The sequence below is a fragment of the Notolepis coatsorum genome (assembly GCF_963971535.1).
Source record: "Notolepis coatsorum genome assembly, chromosome: 7".
Classification (NCBI taxonomy): Eukaryota; Metazoa; Chordata; class Actinopteri; order Aulopiformes; family Paralepididae; genus Notolepis; species Notolepis coatsorum.
In genome coordinates this window covers 126,573,726-126,594,030 of record NC_140171.1, presented here as the reverse complement: position 1 = coordinate 126,594,030, position 20,305 = coordinate 126,573,726, and the positions used below count along the sequence as shown (strand labels likewise).

At 43.7% G+C, this 20,305-nt stretch overlaps 1 protein-coding gene across 1 annotated transcript in view; it reads right to left on the bottom strand.

Annotated features, from left to right (window-relative positions):
- Nucleotides 1-995: 995 nt before the first annotated feature.
- Nucleotides 996-20,305, bottom strand: part of LOC311231753 (uncharacterized protein) — a gene marked incomplete at its 3' end in the record, with an annotated part of 56,388 nt that continues 37,078 nt past the window's right edge. The window contains exons 3-4 of the mRNA XM_084318376.1: nucleotides 1,979-2,287; nucleotides 996-1,007 (exon numbers count right to left, since the gene is read on the bottom strand). Of these exons, the coding sequence (XP_084174502.1) occupies nucleotides 996-1,007; nucleotides 1,979-2,287 (321 nt within the window). The remainder of the gene's footprint in view (nucleotides 1,008-1,978; nucleotides 2,288-20,305) is intronic.

Here is a 20,305-nt window from a genome sequence, read left to right as displayed (position 1 = left end):
GACCGGACCGTATTATTGTCCCGAGTGGCAGTGCCACACAGAGTACAAGACGCTTCCCTTTGAGACAATAGTAACACGGCCGTCCGCATCTGGATCCCTCGCCCTCGCCCCTTGCTGCACCGCAGGTATGTCAGAGCTTCAATTGGTCATTCAAAACTAAATTAAAAGATAAACATGTTTACCACATGCCCCCCCACTCTGTCAGGATCTAGGGGTAACAGTACTGTATATTTGAATACCGTTATGTCACAAATGTATCAGTACTAAATACCTATATGTCCCTATGCCATAAATGTCATGTATGTTGTGTATGTCATAAATGTCTATATGAATTGAAAATGGGGGACCCTGATGGAAACAAGACAAACGTCTTTCTCAGGTCTGCATCTGAAAATGGGGGACCCTGATGGAAACAAGACAAACGTCTTTCTCAGGTCTGCATCCCCTTAACAATTGTATGTATTGAGCCGTACTGTATTGTACCCATTCTGCAATCTGTTAAATAAAGTTTTCATTCATTCATTCATTCATCCTCCAATGTACAGTTTCCCCATCCCACCTACCCAACCTCCTCCAATGTACAGTTTCTTCCCCCTCAAATGTATACTCTCTTTTTTAGACCCTTTTTGTATCACAAACAGTACTGTATTTGTAGATCTGGTATGTCATAAATGTATAGATGTAGCAGTACTGTCTATCTGTATGTCATGTATGTCATATGATGAATTGAAAATGGGGGACCCTGATGTAAACAAGATGAAAGTCTTTCATCCCCTTAACAGTTGTTTGTATTGAGCTGTACTGTATTGTACCCATTCTGCAATTAATAATGTTTTCAATCAATCAATCAATCAATCAGGTGGGACGATGGATCTGTGCCAGTGCCTGTGGTGCCAGCAGAGCCACTCCTTGGTGCCCAGGCCCTCAGAAGGATGGGAAGCAACAACGCCACCAGAGAGGCCATTACTGTCAGGGAAACCTTCACTGGGTACTTCTCAGCTGCTCAGCTGCAGGATAGGTGCCATGGCAGAATGGGATCATCTGAGGACCTCCTACTCCTACCTCCCGTATTCACCCAAAGGCTCTTTTCAGAGCCACCCAAAGGCTCTTTTCAGAGCCACCTACTTTGTGTTGAGAGAGTTGTTCCCATGCTCAACCAAGATTGTCCTTGTACAATAACTATTTATTACCAACAATTTTGTATAAATGTTATTCATAACTAGCATAATGTTTTGGCTATTACGATGCAAATCAAGATTAAACTTTGACCAATGCATATATACATATTACAATTATGGGCACAGATACATTTAGACATTGAATTGATTATTAGAACAGTGCATATTTATTTTATTTACAGATCATCAAAGGCACAGGTAAATTAAACTGATTACAATTAAATTAAATCATTAAAAACAAGTAAACCTAAAAACAATTGAACTGATTACAATAAAACAAAGAACCTACAACTCAACTGGAAACTGAGCCTCATGCAAAACCTGCTGGATTTTCATTCTGACAAGTGAATTCTTTTCAAAAAAGGAGGTAGGGACCGCACTCAGAATATCGTTGTTTTTATTTTCAAGTTGTTATAGCGCACTGCTGTGCACACTGATGAAGGCCGGATGGCTGAAAACGTTTTGTGCGCTATAACAACTTGAAAATAAAAACAACGATATTCTGAGTGCGGTCCCTACCTCCTTTTTTGCAACTTAATTAATGTTGGACTACGCACCTGTCTGAGCGCAGTGGTTACCCCCTTTTTCTACTAAAAGTGAATTATTTTCACCATCAAGTGTGTCCAAAGCTGGCAGCAGGCTCAATAAAAAATTTTCATTGCTGTTTCCTGCTGGTAGGTAGTCAGGCGGGTGGTGGTGGTGGAGGAGGAGCCCTGCCCTGCGGTTATGTCCCCGTGTGCAGCAGGTGGTGGAGCAGCTATCTCCGCTGGTGGTGCAGAGCTGTTATGTCCCCGACGGACGATGGAGGTGCCAGGGACCTCCCTCTGTGGAGCAGGTGGTGGAGCAGCTATCTCCGCTGGTGGTGCAGAGCTGTTATGTCCCCGACGGACGATGGAGGTGCCAGGGACCTCCCTCTGTGGAGCAGGTGGTGGAGCAGCTATCTCCGCTGGTGGTGCAGAGCTGTTATGTCCCCGACGGACGATGGAGGTGCCAGGGACCTCCCTCTGTGCAGCAGGTGGTGGAGCAGCTATCTCCGCTGGTGGTGCAGAGCGGGGCAGTGTTGTGGATGGACCAGGGCCCTCCTCCTCACTGCTCAAACCTTGGGTCGTCTGGGTGACAGACGACAGAATATTTCAGTTTTGGAGATAAAACTAGAATAATTAAATTAAGTTTCCACTTTTTCCAGTTTTCCACAAAATGCCAAAGCTATATATATATATATAGTTTGCCATTTATGTAAACAAACCTGATTACATCAGTGGTATCTCACACACATTCTGTGAATGTTTAACAATAAAAACCTTGTGACTGGAAATGTTATCTATGTCCATCTGTGTTAAATCTCTGTACAGCTTTTGACTAGTTAATATATGATCAACTAGTATACTAGGCAAAGACACTAGGTTACAGTCTGACGGCCTTCTTATAAACAACAGCCAAGGTTGAGGAAGGAGATATGACATTCTGGTCTCTGATGATGAACTGAGCACTTTTCTGTGGGCATGGAAACAGAAATAAACTGTTCTATATTTTTATACAAATTGACTCGATCTGAATTCCTACAGCTTCACTGTTTGGCTCATTGGAATATTCCACAACAACCTTCATCTCCTACTCCCTGCTTGCACTGAAGTGATCAGGCCCTAAAGTCAATTATTACCTCTGACATATATGATGGAGGCAAGCAAGGAGTCCACAGTCTGCTGGCTCTCCATCTCCCTGAAATAGCTGCTGGTCTCCCTGTCTTGCAAGTGTGGCTCTAAAAAACTGAGAATGCTCAAATATTTCCATCTTTTTCTTTCTCCAGCTTCTGCTCCACTCTTCTTCTCTTTGTCAGCCTTTCTATCTTTTCTATATTAGGTCTGGAGTTGCCCTCATTAAAAACTGATTTGGAGTCTTTGGGTAAAGGAGTAACCTTAGCCTCCTTCCATCTCTTTGGACATAGTCCCACTTGTATACATCTATTAATAATATGACACTGGACTTGCTATGATCGTAGCAGTAATTCTCAATAATTTACTATCCAAGTTGTCTGTGCCAGCTAACTTGCTGTCAGGTAGAGCCTGGAGTAACCTTTCAATATCACTAACCTCAACCTGTTGAAAATCAAATGTACACCCTTTATCTTTCATTATGATATTCTTAATTATGTCATTTGATTTTGTATTGTTTGAGATGTGCATTCCCTGCCTGAGCTGAGATATCTTACTTGCATAAAAATCATTAAAATGGTTGGCAATATCACATGGTTTGGTTAGGACAATTCCATATGACTCAACAAAAGGTGTACAGACATTGGATTTTCTACCCATAATTTGATTTAAAACATTCCATAGATTTTTACCATCATTTCTCACATCATATAACCATGGTTTAAAATATTCCCTTTTTCTCACCTTATTTAACTTTGTGACTTGATTACGTAAGGAACGGTACTTTTGTCTGTCATCTGCAGAACTGGAACACACTGATGCTTTTTTGGCTACAGTATGTCTCTCTCATTCATTAAAATTCATTAAAAGCTACTATCTATCCATGGGGCTGATTTGTTTCTGACATAAATAAGTCCAGTGCAACCTCTGGGTCATCCTCACAACATACCTCCTCCCAGTTTATACCCAACATTTCATTAATAAAACCTTCTACATTAAAACTCTTATATGACCGTGAGTGAAATTTCAGGGGAGCTCCCACAGACCGTAGTACAATATATACATACATGAAACACATATAACACTGTACATAACAGAATATTTTAAATAAAGTGCATGATGAGTGGTAACAGTGATTATCAAGTCCAGGTAAGTGCATGGTGCACGTGAGGGGACAGTCAATGAGCGTTTAACAGTCTGACTGCTTGGGGGAAAAAGCTGTTCTTAAATATTTAACTCTTGGCATGTATGGACCGGTATCTCCTCCCTGAGGGAAGGAGCTGAAAGAGGTGATGTGCTGGGTGAGACTGGTCCTTGATGATACACTTGGAGCGGTGGAGGCAGCGGGAGGTGAAGACGGAGGTGATGTTTGATAGAGGAGTCCCGACAATCCTGCCTGCCGCCTTCACCACCCTCTGTAGAGCCTCTTGCTCTGCCTTTGTGCAGCTGGATAACCACACAGACTTCACACAGACTGTCTGTACAATACTGCTGTAGGCCTATAATACTTATGTAAATAAGTAAGGCAATTGAAATATATCTGCAGTACAGCTCAATACACACAATTGTTAAGGGGATGCAGACCAGAGAAAGACTTCCATTTTCAATTCATCATAAATGTACAGTTCCCTCCCCCTTGTATATATTTACTGTATGTCACAAATGTAACAGTACTGCATGGTCTGCATCCCCTTAACAATTGTGTGTATTGAGCTGTACTGCATTCTGCAATCTGTTAATAAAGTTTTCAATCAATCAATCAATAAATCAATAAACCAATAAATCAATAAATCAATCAATCAATCGGTCACTGTACCCATTATACAATCTGTTAATAAAGTTTTCAATAAATCAATAAATCAATCAATCAATCAATCAATCAATCAATCAATCAATCAATCGGTCAGGTCACGTGTACCCATTCTACAATCTGTTAATAAAGTTTTCAATCAATCAATCAATCAATCAATCAATCAATCAATCAATCAATCAATCGGTCAGGTCACGTGTACCCATTCTACAATCTGTTAATAAAGTTTTCAATCAATCAATCAGGGCCTGTGGTGGTCACGTGTACCCATTCGGCAATCTGTTAATAAAGTTTTCAATCAATCAATCAATAAATCAATCAATCAATCAATCGGTCACTGTACCCATTATACAATCTGTTAATAAAGTTTTCAATAAATCAATAAATCAATAAATCAATCAATCAATCGGTCACTGTACCCATTCTGCAATCTGTTAATAAAGTTTTCAATCAATCAATCAATCAATCAATCAATCAATCAATCAGGTCACGTGTACCCATTCTACAATCTGTTAATAAAGTTTTCAATCAATCAATCAGGGCCTGTGGTCACGTGTACCCATTCGGCAATCTGTTAATAAAGTTTTCAATCAATGAATCAATCAATCAATCAATCGGTCACTGTACCCATTATACAATCTGTTAATAAAGTTTTCAATAAATCAATAAATCAATAAATCAATCAATCAATCGGTCACTGTACCCATTCTGCAATCTGTTAATAAAGTTTTCAATCAATCAATCAATCAATCAATCAATCAATCAATCAATCAATCAATCAATCAATCAATCGGTCAGGTCACGTGTACCCATTCTACAATCTGTTAATAAAGTTTTCAATCAATCAATCAGGGCCTGTGGTCACGTGTACCCATTCGGCAATCTGTTAATAAAGTTTTCAATCAATGAATCAATCAATCAATCAATCAATCAATCAATCAATCAATCCCGCAGTGCAACGTGACCCAAATCATACGGCAATCTGTTAATAAAGTTTTCAATCAATCAATCAATCAATCCCGCAGTGCAACGTGCAACGTGACCCAAAATCACGTGACCAAAATCAGCCAATGGAAGCGAGGGGTTGCTATGTGCGGGGCTTGTAAGCGCTGCGGTCTGTTCGGCTGCAGCTGGATACTATTGCACGGAGCTGGGGAGAAACCACGCCTCGCCCCGCTGGCTCTTCCGCTTCACAGCGCGAGAGTGGGCGATAAGGGGGGCGTGCTAGCGCGCGGTCACGTGGGCTTAGTGGCCAATCAGAGGAACCCGGAAACCGAACGCCGTTGTATTTGGCATAGACACGTCCGGCGTGGGGAGGGGAGGCTTATAGCTTATCCGCAACAGTAAGTTACTTCCGGGGTAGGCCTGATTGGCCCCGACAGGCACGTGACGCGCAACTTTCTCTGCCGCGCGGCACGCTCCGCGGAGCCGAGCGGCAGAGCTTGCGGAATTACGTAACCGTCCAAATACGCCATGACTTTCATTCGGCGCTTCAGCTCACCTGGCAGAGCAGCGGTCCTGCGATCCTGCGGTCCGTTGTTGGTGAGTTCGAATCCCATCAAATCTTTTTTTTTTAACATGATTTTTTTTTAACGTGTATTCTTTCGCCGGTTAAGGTTAGGCATGGTTAAGGTTAAGGTTAAGGTTAGGCATTGTTTCGGAGTTGGTTAAGGTTAGAACGGTTAAGTTTAGGCGCTGTTAAGGAGCTGGTTAAGGTTAGAGTTTGTCTTAGAGAATGGCAATATTCTTTCTATGGTTAAGGTTAGGCATGGTTAAGGTTAAGGTTAAGGTTAGGCATTGTTTCGGAGTTGGTTAAGGTTAGAACGGTTAAGTTTAGGCGCTGTTAAGGAGCTGGTTAAGGTTAGAGTTTGTGTTAGAGAATGGCAATAGACAGCCTATTTCCGCGCGACAGCTCTCAGCAGCCTCGTTGCGCGTCCTGAGTTTGCCGCGTCACGTGCCTGTCGGGGCCAATCAGGCCTACCCCGGAAGTCACTTACTGTTGCGGAACAGTTACAGGCGGAGGGGAGTGGGAGGGGGGCAGTTAGCAGCAGTTTCTGACTTGATGTTGTCTGATTACTATGTATACTGATGCTGTAAACAGAAAAATAAAAATACCAATAAACATAGTTAAAAAAAATAAAAAGTGGGCGGCTGAGTGGCGCCGTGAGCAAGGCGCTCGCCACTAACGTAGGATATGCTGGTATAGAGCCCAGCTCTCGGCGTTGCTACCGGCTTGGTCGGCCGTCATACTAACACAATTGGCAAGTGTTAGAGGGTGGGAAAGCCGGTGGGTGGGGATTGGACGTTGTGGACAGCGACTCCTACAGGTCGGTTGGGTGACACCGGTGCGGCGGAAACAGGAAGTATCGGGGATAGCGTGAGCCTCCCACGCGTTACTCCTCGCCACTGAGAGTTCGAGCTGCTGCGGTGAAAAGATGAGACAGGCTGCCTCCTCGTGTACCGGAGGGGACACGTGATGCAAGGCTTCTATCCTCACTACAGCCGACCAGTGGGAGGCATAGTCTAGCAACGTCCAAGACAGGGGAAGGAATAATTGGAAATACGAAATTGGGATGGAAGAAAAATAAAAAAATGGGGAGAAAAAGTGGACAAAAAAAGGTGCAGATGAGGTTCTATATGCCCTATCAATTATATTATATGTTACAATAAATATGGGCAATAAAGAATTAGAATCGGAGTATATACTATGAGTAAGTAAAGTACTCATACACTGTGGGACGACAGTGGCTCAGGAGGTAGATCGGTCATCTGGTAGTTGGAAGGTTCCTGGTTCGATTCACGTTCCTCCCGAGCAGCGTGTTGAAGTGTCCTTGAGCAAGACACTTTACCCCTAATTGCTCCCGATGTGCAGGTTGGCACCTTGCATGGTTGCCTCCACTGTGTGAGTGAATGGGTGAATGTGAGGAACAAAATTGTAAAGAGCTTTGAATAAACCATTTAGCATTTAAACAGTATACACAGGTGCGGTATACACAAGGTACCAACTGGCATGATATACGTTATACCTTGCAGGTTAGGTGGTAAGAGTCAGACACACTTAGTGATCAGACATTCGTAATAGTTCTTGAGTTATGCCAACGTTAGTTCTCTGGCTGCTGTTGTGGAGCCTGATGGTCGCTGGTACGAAGGACTGGCCGAGGCGGTTAGTGGTTTGTTGGGGGGGTATGATTTATCTGCTAAAGGTTAGTAGTGTCTTGTTCAGGCCATGCACCTCGACACCCATATCAAGTCGGTGACCCGCATCTGTTTTTTCCATCTCAGGAATATTGCTAAGCTCAGGTCGATGGTTTCCCATTCTGACCTAGAGTTGATCAGCCATGCCTTCGTTTCTTCTCGTCTAGACTACTGCAATTCGGTTCTCACCTGCCTCAATAAATCATCCATAGACCGCCTCCAGTTCATCCAAAATACTGCTGCAAGATTGCTAACCAGATCAAGCAGAAGGTGTCACATTACTCCAGTTCTGGCTTCCTTGCACTGGCTTCCTATACATTTTAGAATTAATTTCAAAGTCCTGGTGCTCACTTTCAGAGCTCTGCACGGCCAGGCACCAGAATATTTAACTGACCTGCTGGAACCATATGTGCCCAGCAGGACCCTGAGGACAGCTGACCAGGATCTGTTGGTCATTCCGCGCACCAGGCTGATCACCAAAGGTGACAGAGCCTTTCAGTCTGTAGCGCCTAGACTCTGGAATGCCCTTCCTCGTGGCCTAAGAGCTGTAGCGTCTGTTTAATTTTTTTTAAATCAGCTAAAAACATTACCGTTTAAACAGGCCTTTGGGTAATGTTTGAGCTTCTCCTCCAGGTATAAAATATGTCTTTCGTTTAGTTTTGTTTCTCTGTGATGCATTGTGTTTTGTTCTGTCTCTTATCTCTTGAATGGTTCTTGCTTTTTATTTTATTTAATTTCTGCTGTATGTAAAGCACTTTGTGAGTTGTCTCTGTGAAAAGTGCTATATAAATAAACTTTACTTACTTACTTACTTACTTACTTACTTGTTCAAGGGCACTTTGGCAAAGATGTAACACCAGCCACCCTTAGCTCATAGTAGAAATTCACACAGGGGTGAAACCAGTGGCCTTTTGGATTCTGGTCTGTTTCTCCACCTCTAGGCCATCTAATGTACACCATGTGACTCACGAGATGTGGTGATGTCCAGTAATGAATGAATGTGTCAAGGTGAATGCAGTGGTGCGCTGTGATTGATTGAATGAAAATCTTATTAACAGATTGCAGAATGGGTACAATACAGTACGACTCAATACACACAATTGTTAAGGAGATGCAGACCAGAGAAAGACTTTTGTCTTGTTTACATCAGGGTCCCCCATTTTCAATTCATAATGAATTGTAAGTAAGGGTGCAATTAGCACCGTGCAATCCATTCTTTGTGGATCTAGCCCCTAGGTGTAGTCATTTCATGTTGTGAGAGCAGCATTGCTATACAGACTCCTCAAGATGGTTCCCCCACAGGAGCACAACTACTATGCCTGAATGATGTCACAGTCAGAGCATCAACAAATGTTTTCTGATTATCTCGAGTGATACCCTGTGGTCGTGGTATTTAAAATAGTTGTCCAATTAGAGCCCAGAATGATGAACTGATTAAACTGGAGAGTAGAGAACATCAGGTAAACTAATTCACTATTAAACTGTAGAGTAGAGAACATCAGGTCAACTAATTCACTATTAAACTGGAGAGTAGAGAACATCAGGTCAAGTTTCTTTATTAGTTGTCATACAAAAATACAGAGTACTTTTATATAAAATGCTTCTTTCTGTTTTGCTCCAGAGATTGTGCTAGATAAAAATAGATAAGTATAAAATAGTATAATAAGTATAAAATAGAAGTCAAGTACGTAGACAAAAGTGTTCAATGTACATATATACAATATACAATGCAGAGTAGAAAAGTAACTGAGTTACAATACAATATACAGTACAATGCAGAAATGGGATGAGGTACAATTTACAGTAAGTTGTGATGATATGAGTTGTAGTGCAAATTCTTTTTGATAAATTTTTTTTTATTATTAATTACATGAAACAGGACAACACAATAACCACAGTAACAAAAAAACATAACTTCACAGGAGAATAACAAACAATAATAATACAGAATAATAAATTATAAAGACAAAAAGAAAAAGAAACAGCGTCCAACCTATCAAATATAGATGGCTACTTCAATAACAAAAAGGGTCTTCAAAACATGGCAACCTTTCCCCACCTTTACAAAGTGGAGTGACTTAAAAGATTGTTTATGAGAGTGTTGCCGCAGATTTACTGTAGATAGCCTAGGTCCCTTACACATGTTCAAGACTGCCAAACTCGCAGAAGGTAAAGTGTAAGAAGAAAGAAATTCTTCCTCCAAGTTGGTTGACAGGTCAATCAGTCTGCCAATATTAGTCCCTTAGGGAGATGGCATGTGAATTGACATATAGCGCAGAATAGCTAAATACCAACCCCCCCTAAAATCCCCCCAGTCAAAGTTAAGAAGGACAAGACAAAAACCAAGACAGACAAGACATTTCCTCCTCCCCCTCCCCAGAGACCGCCGGACCCCCCCGATCAAGCGCCCCAACCCCGCTCAGCCGCACACTGCGGTCTTTACCTTCTCAGCTGCTGCGAACCACAGGTCAATTCCAGCCTGCCCTACCCCGATCACCCGGGCCGTGGATATCTCAAGATAAATCACATCCAATAGAGTTAGGGACCAGTTAATCATTGTAAGCTTCTCAGGCTCCTTCCATCTCATTGCTATTAGCTTCTTCGCTGCTGTGACGCCCGCTAGGACAACCCTTTTCAGTTGTACGGACGGCGCGCGGGTAGTGTCGTTATATCGTTCAGGAGTAGCGTAACAGCTGTGAATGGGATAGTTAAGCCACACAGATCTGAAAGTTTGTCCGTTATTGACCTCCAGAAGCGGGCCACTGGTGGGCAATCCCAATACATATGCATATAAGTGCGCCAGTGGCCTTTTGAGAGCACAAAGTGCACCGAGAGTCGGTTATCAGTCCCATAGCATATAGCTTCCTAGGTGTAAGATAGGTCCTATGAATATAATTAAAATTAATTTGCTGGTGATTGGGGTTGCGGGAAGATAATGCCACATTTGCCCAAACATCATCCCAGTCAAACTCGGGGTCCAACTCCGGGATATCCACACGCCAGATTGTATCCAATGATACATTTTTATACGTGGATTGAATTAAGAGCGTATAAAAGTCGGAGACAAACCCTCTGGATGTCGTCCTGTCCACTATGAGCCTGAGGAAGGGGTGTGTTTCAAGTTTCAAGTTCAAGTTTCTTTAATAGTTGTCATACAGAAGTACAGAATACTTTTGTACAAAATGCTTCTTACTGTTGCGCTCCAGAGACTGTGCATGACAAGATAAGTATGAAATGTGGGTGCGAGGCCTGAGCCCACGGTACGCCATGCGCCCTCAGTGCTGACCTTAGTTGAAGGTAAAGAAAGAAGGACTCGCCGGGAAGATCATAAAATTCTCTTAAGTCCTGAAATGCACAGAGGCCGTTCTTATCATAAATATCCTCCAGAGTATGCACTCCCCTCCTTTGCCATTGAGGAATATTAACCGGCTTGTGTCCAACAAGTAATTGCTGGTTATTAAAAATCGGAGAGTCCAGGTGCCATGGGCATTTAACCCCACACGACCTCTGTACATTACGCCACGTTTGAATCACGTGAGTTATGATCGGTCCATACCTCAGCCGGCATTTCGAAATAGAGACAGTGGAGTACACTACATCCTGCAATCTTAGCGGAGATACCGCCGCCGCTTCTAAGGAGCGCCACGATACAGCCTCTACAGGGTCTAGCCAGCACATCAGAGGTCTCAGTGAAAAGGACCAGAAATAAAGTTTAAAATCAGGGATTGCGAGGCCCCCATCTTGTTTTCTACGTTGAGTAGTAGCCCTTTTGATTCTCGGGCGTTTGTTATTCCAGATAAACTTAGACACCATCGATTGTACCTTGCGCCAGTGGTCTATTGGAGGGGGCAGGGGGAGCATTGAGCTAATAAAATTTATCCTAGGCAGGATGTTCATTTTGATTATGGAAGCCCGGGCTTGTAAGGAGTTAGGAAGGGACGACCACCTGTCTAGATCCTGGCGTATTTTATCATAAGTACCCGTGAAGTTGTACTTAGTAGTTTGGTTCAGCGTGGGGAATATCTCTATGCCCAAGTATTTAAAATGTTCTACTATGGGGATATCAGCTGGTAGTCGTACCGCCTTGGCCAGTTCATTAAGAGGTAGGCAGGCTGATTTGTTCCAATTAATCTTAAAGCCTGACAATTTACCAAAGTCGTCGATTATCCTCAATAATTTTGTGGCCGACCGGGAGGGGTCGTCCATGAAAATCAGCAGGTCATCCGCATAGAGAGCAATTTTGTGTGGAGTATTATTGACCATTATGGGGACGATGTCCTCCGATTGCCTAATAAATTGGGCCAAAGGTTCGAGGGAAAGCGCGAACAGTCCTGGGCTCAGAGGACAACCCTGTCTAGAAGATCTGGAGACTGGAAAGAGTGTGGAACAGTTTTTGCCTGTCAGTATCATCGCAGACGGCGAGGCATACAGGACTTTAATCATATGAATAAAACTCTTCCCAAGACCCATGACCTCAAGTACCTTCCACAGGTATGACCACTCAAGTCTGTCAAACGCCTTCATGGCATCCAAAGACAGAACTGTGGATGGAGTTGTATTGTCTTTACTGTTATCGATTACATGCAACAGCCTCCTAAGATTATCTGCAGCCAGACGCCCCGGGATAAAACCAGTTTGATCGCAGTGTACCAATACAGACATAAATCTCTGCAGGCGACGGGCCAGCACCTTGGCAAACACTTTTAAATCGGCCCGAGAAGACTCAAGGGTCTATAGCTACCACAATCATTGGGATCTTTGTCCTTCTTGAGAAGTAAAGAAATCAACGCCATATTGACATCTCTTGAGAACTCCCCTTGTTCGATAGCGTAATTGATCATATCGAGCATCAATGGACCCAGTTGGTCCCAGAAAGCTAAATACACTTCGGGTGGCATACCATCCCAGCCTGGTGCCTTACCCCTCTGCATTTCAACAATCGTCTCCCTCAATTCCACGAGAGTAATCGGTCTCCCCAGTTCCTTGGCCTCTTCCTCAGAAATGTGGGGTATCTCAAGCCCGCCAATGAACTATTCAAATTTAGAGTCATCAAGATTACCCTCTGAGCTATATAACTGTGAGTAAAACTCTTTAAAAGTGTCATTGATCTTTTTCGAATCAGTAGTGACTGCACCCTGGCTCGTCCTAATCGAGGGGATATCCGAGAAATGATCATTTGAGCGTATTTTCATTGCCAATAGATGGCTAGGTCTGGAGCCGTGAAAATAGTAATTTTGTCTTGTCCTATGTATCAAGAACTCAGACTGTTGTTTAAGTATGGAGTTTATTTCTTTTTTGACTATCTTACGTTGTGTGTTTAGTCGTTCATTATAGTTAGTTTGCAAGGATGCGTATAGGTCCGCATATAATGATTCCAGTCCTTCTAGCTTTTTTGACCGGGATTTTCGCAAATTGGAGGCAAATAGTGTGACATGACCCCTGACAAATCCTTTCAATGCGTTCCACAGGACCCTAGGGTCTTCTACTGTGCCAACGTTGATCTGCAAAAATTCAGCTAGTTTACTCCTGAACTCAGAACAGAAGTCATCGTTCTTTAGCAAGGTCGAATTAAAACGCCATCTGGGAGCTCTTGCGGAGAGCCTGCCAAAGGTTGCCGTAAGGAAAATCCCCTTGTGGTCTGAGAGAGCCAAGGGAACCAATGAGACATCGAAACTATCAAACATATTAGGGGACGCGAATGCATAGTCAATTCGAGAGAAGCTTTTGTGTCTGGCTGACAGGTGAGAGTAATCTTTGAGGGTGGGGTTGGATAAGCGCCAAAGGTCTGTGAGCCCCGTGTCCTTGGCCCACATCCTAAGGGCCTTAGAGGCCCGTTTTTGGTCGCTCGTTTCAGAGGGCCCGGACCTATCCATCTCCGCATCCCAGCACGCATTAAAATCGCCACCCACAATGAGAGCGTATCCATTAAGTTCCAACATATTCTTCGTGATTGTATTATAGAACGCTGAATCAAATGTGTTAGGAGCATACAATGCTATTATAGCCATCTTCCTATGCAAGAATTCAACTTTTGCTATAGTAATCCTTCCCTCCGTGTCCGACCATACATCCAAGACTTTGATATCAAGGTTACGTCTTGTAACTATGACTACTCCTTTCGTCTTATCATCGGCTGAGGATGAGGAGATAACGTGATATTGCCGATTTGCCAGTCTTGACACGTCACCTACCAATAAATGCGTCTCACTAAGGAGAGCAAGGTCAATATTTCTCCTCTTCAATAGCCAAAGGACACTGGCACGCTTGTGTGGGGCGTTAAGCCCTCCTGCGTTCCAAATTAAAATATTCAATTTAGCCATGGTCGAGCTCGTCTAAATGCGTAGAGAACATACCAGTGCAGCCAGGCTGAGTACAGATGCGCTGATCCAGGCGGGCCCAGACGGTCAATCCCAGGAGTTCAGAGGAGGAACAATTACACACATATAAGACAACAGTACATAAAACACATAAAAATACCACCCCAGCTACAACCCCCCCTCCTTCTACTCTAAACCCTAACCCACCCGTTGTATTATAAGCCCCCCTATACCCACTCTCCAATCCCCACCCTATGCCCCATCCACTGAGGATGGTCATCTTCCTATCACTTCCCACTAGAGACATGGATCCAATAAGACGCTCCCCACTCTAACCCCCCTCTAGATAAACCCCTGAGTAAACCCCCACTAGTCCAATAAACACAAATAATAATAAAAATAAAATTCAATAAAGATATCGGTCGAAAACCACCTGAGCCCCGGCCCCAACATAAGACAACCATAATGGTAAAAATAGCCATTATTAAATAATAACTCCACATCAACCTGCAACCATCTATTTCCGAATCTGCGCTTCAACGTGTTGTAAAATCCAAACATATATATCATGATTAACTAATGTGTAGAAATATTTGGGCCTCAAAACAATAATTCATAGATTGTGTGTGTGTGTTTACATAGACGTGATTGCCATTGTGGCCACAGGTCGATTTACACATGAAGTGAGTGGTCAAATGATTCTATCTACGACCGCAACCCAAGGACCATCTGCCATGGCCTGGGACAATGGGCTCTGTGAGATCAAAACAAAAGACAAAAGGTCACGTAAACATGTTATTTCGCTGGAGTTTCCTGTCACACACACACACACACATCCACACACACACACACACTCACACACACATAGACACACACACATTCAGACACACACACACACACTCACACACACACATTTTCAAATACACACACATACATAGACACACACACATTCACACACACACACACACACATTCAGACACACACATTTTCACATACACATCCACACACACACACAGTGATGAGGTTAAAAGGATCAAAGCGCCCATGAAGTGTTATCAGCTGCTTTACGGCCTGGGGGACACAGACAGACACACACACATACTCACACACACACATTTTCAAATACACATCCACACACACACACACACACACACACACACACATTCACACACACACATACACACACACAGAAGATCTCCAAACAAGCTAACTATTTCCTGGTATATTGTTAAAATAGTAATTTGAATCTTGAATTAAGTCATTGAAGTAAGTTAAAATATAATTAGGTTTGGTCATACTTAAATGTTTACAATTAGTTAATGTGTCTGTGCTATTTTCATTTATGTTCAAGATGATTAATTGATTGTTCTATGTATTGAAATGTATTCTATTAAGCTAAATGATTAGATTTGTTAGATATTGTCTGAAAGTCAGTAGACTTAGTGATAAAGAAATATATATGTGGGCAATTGTAATTCAAATATAGATATAAGGAAATGAAAATGATGCAATGTTTAAACTTTGATTAAGGTAGATTGCTGATACAGCCTCCATTTGCAGAAATGTGAAGAGGGTTTGGCCTATAAGCCAAACCCTTATTTTCAAATCCAGCTTAGCAGGCTTGTGATTGGGACAATAATGTGATGATGTCATCAACTCCAAGAGACTGGCCTTGGCTATAATAATGGGTGTGTGATGGGGGGAGAGGGACTCAGGAACAACAGAAGGACTCTGAACCAACCAAACCCACAAGGACAGGACCTCACCTACCATCTCACCCATCAACACCAAGGAAGCAGGCAACGAGAACAAAAGGACTTTTTGGAGGGAAAACCAAGTCTTTGTTATCAAACAAAGACCAGCAACAACTTATCAATTATCATTCTTTATACTGTAATATTAGTCTGGTTGTATCATCTTACGGCATAGTGTTTGTGATCAACAACCATAGCATCTTCTTATTGTAATTTGTATACACTCTTAAACTTTGATTAAACAACTGTTAAACTACCTTCCTCCTAATTCCTTCTGCCTTTTGGCCTGCTCAGTCAGTTTGAAGAGAAGTGATCCCAGCTTTAAGGTATTGAATCACAACGCAGAGTACTAGGCAACCCGGTTCTGAAGCAGAGCAGAACCGAAACAGCTTGGGAATCCACTTCATTTTTGGTGCCGTTTGACCCGTGAACAAGTGGCGGCCCTGGACGAGATTTTTTTCCCTTCACTCATCAACCTCATCGGCGGACGACAGAGGACACAACTGCGTGAGCTTCGTTCCTGTGAGAGAGGTGAGTGTGGAAGAAGAATGGGCTGCTCAGTTCGAACAACAAGGGGTTGGGGAAAGAAACTAAAGAATTTGACCTCATGTAGACATGATGTAAGGGAAAATTAAATTGAATGTTCTGGCTGGGGAGGGCGGCTCTGTAATCACCGTGCGTAGTATATTTTAATGTAAAATGTTAGCACAATGAACGGGGCGCCGTTGCCAGTCGGACCAAGTAAGGGAGTAGGAACATGTCTTAGATTCGTGCTCAGAGTTGGACCAAGGTAGACACCGTGCGTTGTATGTCTTATAGGAAGTAGACTGAAGCACGCCGTTGCGTAGTATTTTCTACAGTAGAGAGTTAGCACAAGTAGGTCTGGTTTTAGCCTTGGGCACGGGCGGGCGTGTTGCGATTAGACGGCGTTAGGCTGTAACAAAAATAGTGCTTAATGAAAGGTTTACCGGTCGCGCCGCGTGCGGCGTTCGAGAGACGGTAATGTGCGTGAATGCTGATTTTGTACTTTTTAATTGTGTACTTTTTAATTGTGTTAGGAAGCGTGTATGAATGTATGGTTGGCGAATGTTTATGGTTAGGAGTGATTGGTGGGATGTGTGAGAGTATAGTTATGTTATTATGTAATTTAAGTCACCGATTGGCCGTGGGGAAGTTTAATGAACGCCGGTTTTCCGAGGCCCGTCGAACGCAGCAGCGGTTAGCTGTTGTGTTAGCCTCTGAGGCACCGGAGCAAACGGAGGGAAAAGTAGACGTAATTCAAATGTATAAGGTCGATCGATAGTGTCTTGAGATTACGGGGATAAGTAAGGCACTTAAATGTTTTCATATTCGTGGCGGATAAAATAGATGTGTAATGTTTAATGTGGTTGGGATAATCTAGACGGGGACCCGGAAGTCGTTCTAAGCTCGCCGGAAATGACGACGGAGGGGTCAAACTAGTGTTTTACTATTATGTTTTTATATTTCTGTTTAGATCACTACACTGGCGTTTTGAGGGGAATAGGATTCTGTTGTGGGGTATGTGGTATTATATTAACGTTGCGAGGGGACGGCCCGCGCGGCGAAACGGGTCGTTGGGAAGCGTTTTTATGGGATCATGGGAGAAGCTAAGCTAATGCTACCTAGCCACGCTAACGGCTAAAGCGATCGCCGGTTGTGACGTCATAAGGGTGCGCGCTAAGCTAACTGTGCTGACGTCATGGCATGACGGGACTCTCGGTATGTCTCGCGAGGGGGCGTCCATCTTGACGGGGCTCCGAGCGTCCATCTTGACGGGGCTCCGAGCGTCCATCTTGGGAGGGTGCCGAGCGTCCATCTTGGTAGGGGTGGCGAGCGTCCATTGTTAAGGGGAAGGTGGAGTTTATTGGGAATACAGTAGGGGGCAGAAGTGTACAGGATGAATATGTTTGGATTCTGCTCACAGAACGTTTTCATTGTACACTCTCTCTCCCCCTCTCTTCTCTTTCTCCCCCTCTCTCTCTCTCTCTCTCTTTCTCTCTCTCTCTTCCTCTCTCTCTCTCTCTCTCTCTCTTTCTCTTTCTCTCTCTCTCTTCCTCTCTCTCTCTTCTCTTTCTCCCCCTCGCTTTCTCTCTCTCTCTTCCTCTCTCTCTCTCTCTCTCTCTCTCTCTTTCTCTTTCTCTCTCTCTCTCTCTCTCCCTCTCACCTCCCCTCCCGCTCTCTCTCTTTCTCTTTCACCCCCCCCCTCTCTTTCCTTCCTTCTCTCACCCTCCTCCCTCCCTCTCACCCTCCTCCCTCCCTCCTCTCTCCCTCTCCCTCTCACCTCCCCCCCTCTCTCTCTCTCTTTCTCTCTCTCTCTCTCTTTCTTCCTCTCCCTCTCTCTCTCTCTCTCTTACCCCCCCCTCTCGCTCGCTCCCCTCATTTCGACACCGCCTCTCTTCCATGTATTTCCCCCCCTCGGCCCCCCCGAAACGCTTTCTCTTTCTCTCCTAGTTTGGGGCCTGTATATAGAGTTTTTTTTTTATGGGTTTCAAACGCGGTGTAGTGCTAGGTATATTGTTTAATGCTGTTTACTGTAAGGTTTCAAAGGCGGTAGGCTGAGTTTGGGACTTATTATGCGTATGTTGTTATTCCAAATTCAGTTTTATTGTTATTTTTAGGGAATTTCTAGTGCTGGCAGTGGTGTTGGCTGGCGTTGGCGCTACGCTTTGTTCGACAAGGCGCTCGTACTTCTTTCCTTACATTTGGACGGGCCCCGGCTGGGGCTCCGTTCCAGTTCATGTTGGTGGGCCGTAAGTCGGAGCATAAATACTCTACTCGGCTGCGCCTGCGATGGGGGTGTGGGTAGACAGTTCGTCGTGGCTCACTGTCTGCCTCCACGCCTTGTGCGCTGTGTGCAACTCGTCGGTGCTCGTTGTCACACTGCGCACATTTTTCATTTTACCAGGGGTACGGGGACTGCTAAACGTCGTGGCGGGGGTGGGCTCGCTGTCTGCCACTGCGCATTAACGGGGGTGCGCTATGCGTGCACTCGTCAAAGGCTCGCTGCCACACTACGCGCGTCGAATTATATTGTGTGTGAGTGTATGGGTGACTGGTTACGGTGGGGTCAGAGGTGCTGTATGTGTGTGGCAGTGGTTGTGAGTGGAATAATTTTTGAATATCCTTGAGTAGGGGGCCCGGGGTGTCACGTTCCAGGTTGCAAACTGGGGGTGATGCCGTGGGCCACAGGACGAGTTGGCCAGTGGAATGTCATTGGTCGGCAGGATTTTCAATGTGGGGATGGTGTCGCCGCCTGTGGTTATGAACGGGTTGTGTGACACTGTTCTAAATGCACGGGGACTTCAGTGACATGAGGCACTGAAAATTGATTTCTGTTCCCGTGAGGAGCGCGTTATTTTAACACCTAAAGGGTTAGGTGTTACGGGGGATATATAATAACTGTGTGAGAGATTGTGAATGGAAAATATGTGTGTTACTGATATGTGTAATGTAATATGAGCAAAATACATACTAGGCTTTCACGGACAGAAATAAATATAGTTACACATACACATAGTCATTTGCAAAGAACGATTAGAGTAAAAGTGAGATTATTCACCTAAATTACAATGTCCGATACAGATGTTTAGAAATGATAGGCTGTAAATAACAACTTTCTGATTGACCACCATCTCAGGAAACAGCTGATGGAAAATAAGTTCCCCGGAGTGGTATTAAGGAGGATCTTGACAACAGGATTGAGAGTCTGGGTTTCCAATGGAGACAACTGGAAAAAAGATTAAGGCTGTGTCATTGATAAATCAAAACGAAAATTGCACAAATGCTCTCATATGATCATAGTCTAGGAGATGCCCGACATTCCATGCTTAAAGACAAATGATGGATTGTGAATGGCAAATGTCACTGATAATTAAGTGTATTTTTTGTTTCTCTCTTCACAGCTGCTCCAGGACGGATGGCCAGCGCTGACAATTCCGAACCCCAACAGGGAAATCGAAGAGACTGTTGACAGTCAGGGGGTATAGTATCACAAGACCGAGATTATCAATTCCTGTTTACACCAATATAGAAGTGTGAGTGAAATTAACTCAAGTTTGGTAAAAATAGTTTGAATACAGAGAAACTTGCTTTCCAAACGGTGACGTTACGAGTGATTGAAGGAAGGTGAGAATGGAAAATACACAGATAGGAGCAACCGGAGGGTTAGATGCACTGACCATAGAAAGGGTAGACAATCTGTCTATTTCAACGACTGGAGATGTCACAATAGAAGTGACGAAAAGATGGCCAAAGATATTCAGGCCATTACAGAACCTTGTAGTTAAAGGAGGCCGGTGTAGAATGCGTACCCAAAGCAAGATAATGCCGATAACCTCTGCAGACATTACATTGACCGAATTGGACGTTGACTTGATTG